Source organism: Castanea sativa, chromosome 9, assembly GCF_040712315.1.
Source record: "Castanea sativa cultivar Marrone di Chiusa Pesio chromosome 9, ASM4071231v1".
In the NCBI taxonomy this organism is placed as follows: domain Eukaryota; kingdom Viridiplantae; phylum Streptophyta; class Magnoliopsida; order Fagales; family Fagaceae; genus Castanea; species Castanea sativa.
Genome location: NC_134021.1, coordinates 37,493,551 through 37,502,179, shown reverse-complemented (window position 1 = coordinate 37,502,179; position 8,629 = coordinate 37,493,551). Strand labels below are relative to the sequence as shown.

General features: G+C 34.2%; 1 protein-coding gene across 1 annotated transcript; it reads left to right on the top strand.

Moving 5' to 3' along the window:
* The first annotated feature begins 659 nt into the window (after positions 1-659).
* Positions 660-2,772, top strand: LOC142610099 (putative pectinesterase/pectinesterase inhibitor 51). Its single transcript, XM_075781815.1, has 2 exons — positions 660-1,677; positions 1,769-2,772. Exons 1-2 carry the CDS (start codon positions 717-719, stop codon positions 2,452-2,454), a joined length of 1,647 nt encoding a protein of 548 aa, XP_075637930.1. The 5' UTR covers positions 660-716; the 3' UTR covers positions 2,455-2,772.
* Positions 2,773-8,629: the final 5,857 nt, after the last annotated feature.

Below are 8,629 nucleotides of genomic sequence, written 5' to 3'. Positions count from 1 at the left end.
AACACATTTGATACTGGCATGACCATTAAAATAAAATAAAATAAAAATATTATTTGGCATTAAAAAATTAATTATTCAATTTTAGCTCCAAAAGAAACATAATTAAACAAAAAAAAACACATTAATTTATATAAAAGTATCTTGAACATAAACATAAACACAAAAAATCAAAGAAAAACTTAGGTTATGTTTGGTAACAGTTTTTGTTTTATATTTTCAAAAACTTGTTTTTAGGAATATAAAGAAAAAACTGTTTTCTTGTATTTTTAAAATCAGAAACATGTTTGGTTAGTTGAAATTAAAAAAAAAAATTTAAGAAAATACTAAAATATATTATTATTAGGATTTGAACTATAATACTAACTCATTAAATGAGACAAATTCATTAATTTAAATGTGTGTTTTTATTGACTTTTGCAAAATAGAAATTAAAAATAGCATTTTGTATGTTTTTAATTTCTTTCACAAATTAAGTTTTGAAAATAATTTTTATTTTTTATCCATTTTAAGTTACCAAACAAATTTTTTAATCTAAAAAATAAAAAATTATTTTTAAAAACAGAAAATAAAGAAAAAAAAAAAAAAACAGTTACATACCCGTGTGTGTGTGCGCGTGAGTATGTGGGGATTAAAGAGATGGAAAATGAGGAGAAAATAAACTTTCTGCCCAAGCCCACATTTTGTGAAGAGTGAGTTCTCTCTCCAAATCACCCATCATGACCATGACCATGTCCACTAGTCTCTTCTTCTTCTTCTTCTTCATGTCCCTCCTCTCTCTCTCCTCCGCCTCTCACCACCCCAATGACCATTCTTCCTCCAACACCACACCCACCACTACTTCGATCCAACAAGTCTGTAAAGCCACTCGCTTCCCTGACCAATGCGTGAGCTCCTTATCCAAATCCAAACATCTCCCTCCAAACCCAACTCCTCTCCAGTTCCTCTACTCATCAATCTCTGTCTCCTCTCACAATCTCCGTAAAGCTCAATCAATGGTGAAGTCCATCCTAGCCTCCTCCGCAGGTAATCAAAACCGCACACTCGCCGCGACCAACTGTCTCGAATATCTCCACATTTCACAGTACCGTATCTCTATTACCACCAACGACGCCCTCCCACGTGGCAACCTTAAAAACGCTAGAATTTGGATGGGCGCTTCTCTTCTTAGCCAATACGGCTGCTGGTCAGCTCTCAGCAGAGCAAACGACACGAGGTTGACGAACGAGACGATGTCGTTTTTGGAGTCGTTAACAAACTTGACAAGCAACGCGCTGAGCCTGTTGTTTTCGTACGACAATTTCGGAAACGACACCACTTCGTGGGCTCCGCCGAGGACCGAGCGTGACGGGTTTTGGGAGGCGGTGAAGAAGTCCGGTGGTGGTGGTGGATTTAAAGGTGGGGTCCCGGCGGGCTTGGAGGCGGACGTGACGGTGAGTAAGGACGGAAGTAGTGGGTCTTATAAGACGGTGCAGGAGGCGGTGAACGCAGCGCCGGAGAATGGCGGTGGAAAGAGGTTTGTGATAAGAATAAAGGAAGGGGTGTATGAGGAGACGGTGAAAGTTCCTTTGGAGAAGAGGAATGTGGTGTTTTTAGGAGATGGAATGGGTAAAACGGTCATTACCGGGTCTTTGAATGTGGGGCAGCCTGGGATTACTACCTCTACCAGTGCTACAGTTGGTAGGTAATGTTTTACTGAGTCTTTGAATTTGGGTTTTACAGTACACTTTGCTATCTGTTCTAATGTTTTATTTGGGGCTGGCTGGGGCAGCTGTTCTTGGCGATGGATTCATGGCTAGTGGTCTCACAATCCAGAACACAGCCGGTCCTATTGCCCACCAAGCAGTAGCCTTCAGATCAAGCAGTGATTTATCTGTCATTGAAAACTGTGAATTCCTAGGCAATCAGGATACCCTTTATGCTCAGTCTCTCCGCCAATTCTACAAATCATGCCGCATTCAAGGAAATGTGGATTTTATTTTTGGAGGCTCAGCGTCTTTTTTCCAAGACTGCCACATCTTACTCGCTCCTCGCCAAGTTGACCCAGAAAAAGGCGAGACTAATACCGTTACTGCACATGGCAGACTAGATCCTGCCGAATCAACAGGTTTTGTTTTTCAAAATTGTTTGATTAATGGCACCGAGGAATATATGAAATTGTACTATAGCAATCCCAAAGTACACAAGAATTTCTTGGGAAGGCCGTGGAAGGAGTACTCCAGGACAGTTTTCATACAGTGCAACTTAGAAGCTCTTATTTCACCACTAGGCTGGCTGCCATGGAGTGGTGATTTTGCTTTGAAAACGCTTTATTATGGGGAATTTGGGAATTCTGGACCGGGTTTTACTCCGTCCCAAAGGGTAACTTGGAGTAACCAACTTCCTGCCCAACACATTGACACATATTCCGTTGTAAATTTCATTCAAGGAGATCAGTGGATTCCACCATCCAAGTAATTAGTCATAACTCATGAGAGAGAGTAGTTTTAATTGGAAGTGGTAAACCAAAAGGTGTCTTTCTATATTTCATAACAGTTTGTGCCTTTTATTTTTTTTATAATTGTTTGTATCTATTGTCATTTCATAAGGTTTGTGTCTTTGACTCTTCCACATTTTAGAATTTTCTCTTAAGAAACAAAGAGTCATGACAATAATGACAGCTTTTGTAACTTCGCCCTATAAAATGGGATAGATGTATGATGTAAAGAGAAAAAATTGTTGTGAGATCTCAAGGCAATAGTCTATTATCTTTGTTTGTGAGTTTGAAGAACTATACTATTAGAGCCTAGAGTTTTTGTCTAAACTATTAGTGAAGATGTCAACTAATATGGTGCAACCACAAATTTCTAAATCGACGAAAGAAAATTATGAGAGTTGGTAGATTCAAATGAAAGCGTTGTTTTGATTATAAGAGCTATGGGAGCTCGTCACTAATGGGTATGTAGAACCCACAAGTGTGCAAGAAGCCACCTACAACGCAGAGCAAAAGAATTAGCTTAAGGATAAGAGGAAGAAAGATAAGAAGGCGTTGTTTCTATTCTATTAAGGGGTGGATGAGTCAACTTTTGAGAAAATTGCCAAAGCAGGGTTGAGAAAATTACCGGTTGATCTAAGGTATAGATGATTTGGGTTGGAGAGGATCACCTAACAGAGTAATAGACGAAGAAAAAATTAGAAAAAAGTAATAACCAAAATAATATAAGTTTTCTAAGCCCTGATATCTATACTACTATATAAGGGTTTTTTCTGTTTGGATTTCTCATTTTCATGGTTCTAAAATGCCTTTACATCCCTATATTTAAGTAGAGACAAAACTAAATGACAATTTGATAAAAAAACAACTTTAACTCCTACTAAAATATTGCCTAAAAAATAGGGTTACTTTCCTGTTGATTTTCAAATTGCTTTATCCACTTATATATAAATTAAAATTTCAAAATAAAAATTATATATATAAAATAAAAATACATGTTTTTTTTTGCTACAAAAAATAGGACTATTTAAAAAAAAAAAAAATCTTCATCTCATGTGCAAAGCGCTTGTAATGAAGCTAGTTTTTATTTATTTATGTTAGACTGACATGGCGGTCCAAGTGACAGTCTTATGTGACGTAAAACTAATATTTTAATTTGACTATTAACCATGTTAGTATTTTCTATCTATCACTTAACAGTAAGAATCATTTTGACGCAATCAAAAGCTTAGGGACTAAATTGACACATTTGAAAAGTTAAGGACCAAATTGACATTCAGCGTAAAGGTTAAAAACCAAATATATAGTTTAGAGGATGCAAAACAGTTGGCTCAACGCTTTGATGAATTACTTTACTCTCATGTTAAGAGAGAATGTAACTTTGTAGCTCATAGTCTGGCTAGATATGCCAATGGCATTCCAAATTTTTTAGTTTGGATGGAGGATATTCCTCCACAATTTTATGATGTACTTCAATCCGATTTAACAGGCTCAATTGAATAAAACCAGTTTCTGTGGCTTGCTCCTCAAAAAAAAAAGAAAAAAAAGAAGTATATATATATATATATAGAGTTTACCTCATGCTAAAAAAAAAAAAAAAAAAAAAAAGCAAGTAAAAAAATATAGGACACCATCAACATGGTAAATTGGTAATTTTTTCCAAGAAAAATCTTTGCTTACCGAGGGAGTCGGCAAGAGGGAAAGAGACAAACACACATTTTACCGCGTTGTCCCCAAGTACTTTGTACATGGGGAGGTATCTATTCAGCTACAAGGCTTTTGGGTGGTTGTTAAATGTTTTCTTTTATTTTAAGCTTAGTTTAAAAAAAATTTAAGTTTAATTGTTGATCTAATCTTATATATATGATTTCTTACGTCATAATATGACTTTTATTATTATTTTTATTATTTTTTAAATGGGAAATCTTGCTGAAGCATATCTGCATGTGAGAGACTACAACACCATCAAAATTATTATATTTAGATGTTTCATCCCTGATTTATTTGCCTTTTCCTTTGCAAAGAGAATATTGATTTTGTAATCCCAATTCTTATTCAAGCCTAGCTCTGAAAAATGAAATTGCTAATATTACATGAAGTTAGGCAGATTAACTGAAAAAGAGCTTGTACAAACTGAAGTGTTACTTTATACAAATTATCATGGATCAGATTCTATCAATCTAGACAAACACTAACTGTGGCAGAATAGGTTCTATCAGATATCATCTCTCTCTCCCCCTCCACCTTATGCATATTTTGATTCCAAGGCTTGTTTGTTATGCTTCCAAATTCACCATTTATATACATTGCAGATGTAGAAGCTGTTCTTAAAGCAGACCAAGGTTTTCTGTAGGTAAGATTTCACAAGCCATATCCTTGCTCCTTTCTTTGCTTTGAAAACTTCTGATTGTAAAGAGTGAGAATTGAGATTTGGAGTTTTTTTTTTTTTGTTTGTGTGTGGACATTTTGTTATGTGACCAAATGAAGTTTGTGTAATTAACAGGAAAGCTGTTTGCTTACTAAAAAAGGTTGAAGAAAAATATCAAAAATCTGAATTTTGGAGTTCTTAGATCTTTTGGGTTGTGTGTTCTGAGATGGGATAGTGAAGAGTCAGATTTTCTTTTTAAAATTTTGATTTGTTTTCTGACAATTCTTATATAACCGAATGGGTTGCATGTTTGCTTCCTCTTCTCTTTCTGTTTCTGACAGTTCTTGACAAAGCTGTTTGCTTCCTCTTCTTTTTTGTTTTTTGGGGTGCATGTAATTGCATTTTTCATATTCAATACTTGAAATGTAAGTCTCCATTGGTTATGTTTAGTAATTTCATCTAATCTGTCATTTTAAGTACATACGATGAATCTAATTAATGTAAAGTGATACTTCACCTACTTTTTTTTTTCTTTTTCATTTTGTTATTTTTTCAAGGTTAGCTTTTAATCTCTTCTTCATTTTTTTTTTCTTAAAGAATTTGCTTTCAATCTTGATGTTAATCATTGCTCTTTTGTTTGTATTGTTGGGTGTATTCAGGGATCAATTGGGGAATTTGTAGGAATCAGGCCTGCGCGTGGTTTCATGTTTGGCGTTTAATTGCTCTTACTAACTCTTTATATGGTTTTCCTTAGTTGCTTAGTTTGTCTTTCATGTTTGGCGTTTTTAATCAAATTTGGTATTTGGGTTTAGATAATTTTTTCTTTGTCATTGCATTTTGTGAAGAACTCATTCTTGCTATTTTTGGTCGATTTTAGAGGTCCGGGTCTATTTGCACTATCTTTTTTTTATATTGAAACTATAAATAATTACATTGCTATGCATATATGCTTCTAGCAATGCAAACATATAATTATGCCACTACATCTCTGCCATGCTTCAAGTTTTCCATTTTTTTCCCAAAAAAGATCGTCAGTAAGAACAAATAACTATATCTGCTAGGTATTTGACAAAATGCATCCAATTGGTACTTTGGTTTCTTATTTTCATTTGATCTGTCTTCTTTTGTTTCTGTACAGCTCAGGGGTTCTGCCAAATTTGGATAAGAAGAACTTTAAGAAAATAGATGAAATCAACGTTGATTAACTTGTAAAGTTTTTGTGACGTGTAGTGAATTTTCCTCATTTTAGCTATCAAATAGATCAAAACAGCTTTACACGTATTAATAGAAGTCAACAACCTCAAAGAAAGGTTTAGAACCATAACCTATGTTTGCTTTTGGAGGGCTCAGGGGATCAGCTCCTTACTTCATTTGTAGTCACTTTGTTTGATTGGTCTTGAGGTTGAACACTTGCATCTAGTGATTCCCTTCTTATGTTTATAAATTTTCTTCTTTCTTGTACATAGTGATGGTATGGAACTTATCATTACTTATTTATGAGCTGTAATAGCTTGTTATATTTATTGAAATTGTGTATTTTCTTTAAGCATGCTCATCCTAATAATAAGTAATTTTTAAACAAAGAGATTGAGATGTATAAGCAGATGGCTATAGGTATTGGCAGTAAAACTAGCCGTTTTGCAAAGTGTTTTGTTGACATTCTATAAGAGACTCCATTTGACTCTAATCATATTGATTATGATTTAGAGTCGGTGTTATAAGAGAAATATGTAGAATCTTCCAAGGCAGGTACATGTCAATGAAGGTTCCATAGTAAGAGAAATTGTGCAGCTTACAGTATTGAAAGCCTTTTTAGTGATCTACCAGAATAGCTGAAGAAGGTTTCAATAATCAAGGGCCAATTGATGTGGATCAATTTTATGAAGAGGTGATGAAAATGGAAGGTTTTGATAAAGCCGTGCCTGCAAATGTCTTTGGCAACTTGGTGTATATGAAAAGGTTATGATGGCTTTTCTGGCTGGGAATGCTAAGTTTTGAAAACTTTGATTGCAGAATTTTTCAACAAAGATGATGAAAATTGGAAGTAGTCACCAATGCTTGTGTATTAACAACTTGAACTTAGCATGATTGTGTATTTTGAACGTGGATTGAAACTATAAAACTCTGGTATCTATATAAGAATTGTGAAAGTATAAATTAATCAAGCATAGAGTTATTATCATAAAAAAAATTCAATAAATTATTATTTAATTTATATTCATTTTAATGATATAAATAATTTATTATATTTTAAAATATTATTTAATTTCATTTTTAAATTTTAAATTTCTATATATTTTATATAGTATAAAAATGTCATGGAAGAAATTATATGAAAAAAATCTCTCTTCTTCTATGAGAAAATCTCTCTCTTGAAAAACTTTAAAAAGGAAAATAAAATTTTTTGGAAGAAAAAAGACTTAAGAGCGACGGTACTAGGTAGTGGACGATTAAAGGGAAGGAAGCAAAACAATGTAACATGTTGAAGGTGGACGGACTCTCTATGGCGGACGGACGGGAAAGCAGAGGGATACAAAGTGAACGGTGGTAAAGCCACGTGGCACCCACATGGTTTAATTGGTCTTCAAGGAACTTCAAATGAAAATGTTTTGTGTTCCACGATTAACCATAGTCAACCAAGTCTCTATATGGAAAGATCCCGTAAAATACGTGTATTAACGAGGATCTTTCCTACAAGGAAATATCTTCCTCATCAAGAAACCAAAGTCGGTTCTACATTACTATAAAAACCTAAAATTTTCAGAAATCAAGGTATGCATAATTTACCCCAACTCTGACACTCTAGAGTTTTGAAAGTTCTCTAACTTAACCTTTGGAGGGTATTTGACCGGTACCACACCAGTCATGTAAGGTCTTCTTATTCTTCTTTGTTATGCATGTCTTGCCTAAGAGCGTACAAGGATCGTGTAGCTTACTAACGATTTTCGGCATCATCAACCAATAACAAATTGCTACTTAAATTTTATTGTAAAATTATTGTGAAAATATTGTAAACTTGTAGAATTTCTTATAAATAATAAAATAAATAAAAAAGAGTACAAGTGGAGAGTGAAGACACCTCACTCCACATGAAATACCTCACCAATTAACCTTATATCTCACAATGAAAAGACCACTCTATATTGTAATGAATTTTAAATACAAGTTTCCCGTAACTACCATTACCACTTTCACTTAATAACGCAGATACTCTACACCTGTTGTCCACTGTGTGTAGCTCATTTCATATTCTTCCCATTGTAATCCTCACTATCGCATACCAAATTCAGGTAAACCACCAAGCCCAGATACTCCTGCCCAACATGTTGGCCACCATTCTCCATAGTTTGCTGCAGCTTGCAGAGAAGCTGATGAGGGGTGCCAAGAGTTTGTGTTTAATTTTGTTTTTAATCACTTGTTTGAGGCATTTTGATTAATTGACCCCCTAAATAATATGGGTTAGCGGAAATGTGATATTTGCTTCAAATTGGTGTGAATTTGGGGAGGAGAAATGATATGTCCACAACATTTTCACAACATTTTTACAACAAATCTTAAGTGGCAGGTTGTTACTGATTGTTATTATTAGGGCAAAAAAGTAATTTTCGTGTTAGGTTCAAATTTGAACCAATAACAACTAATCATCTGTGATTTGTTGTAAAAATGTTGTGGACGTAGCATCTCTCGGTGGGGAGGGATATCATTTTATTTTATTTAAAAATAATAATAAAAATATATAAAATAAAAATAAAAATTGGCTGATTTGTGTTGTACATTGTTTGGGCCTTTAG

What these genes read in the sequence shown, in the direction of transcription:
- LOC142610099 (XM_075781815.1), top strand. Translation starts at nt 717, where the DNA reads ATGACCATGACCATGTCCACTAGTCTCTTCTTCTTCTTCTTCTTCATG. An exon ending in CTCTACCAGTGCTACAGTTG is followed by an intron (nt 1,678 to 1,768) that starts GTAGGTAATGTT and finishes TGGCTGGGGCAG; the next exon opens with CTGTTCTTGGCGATGGATTC.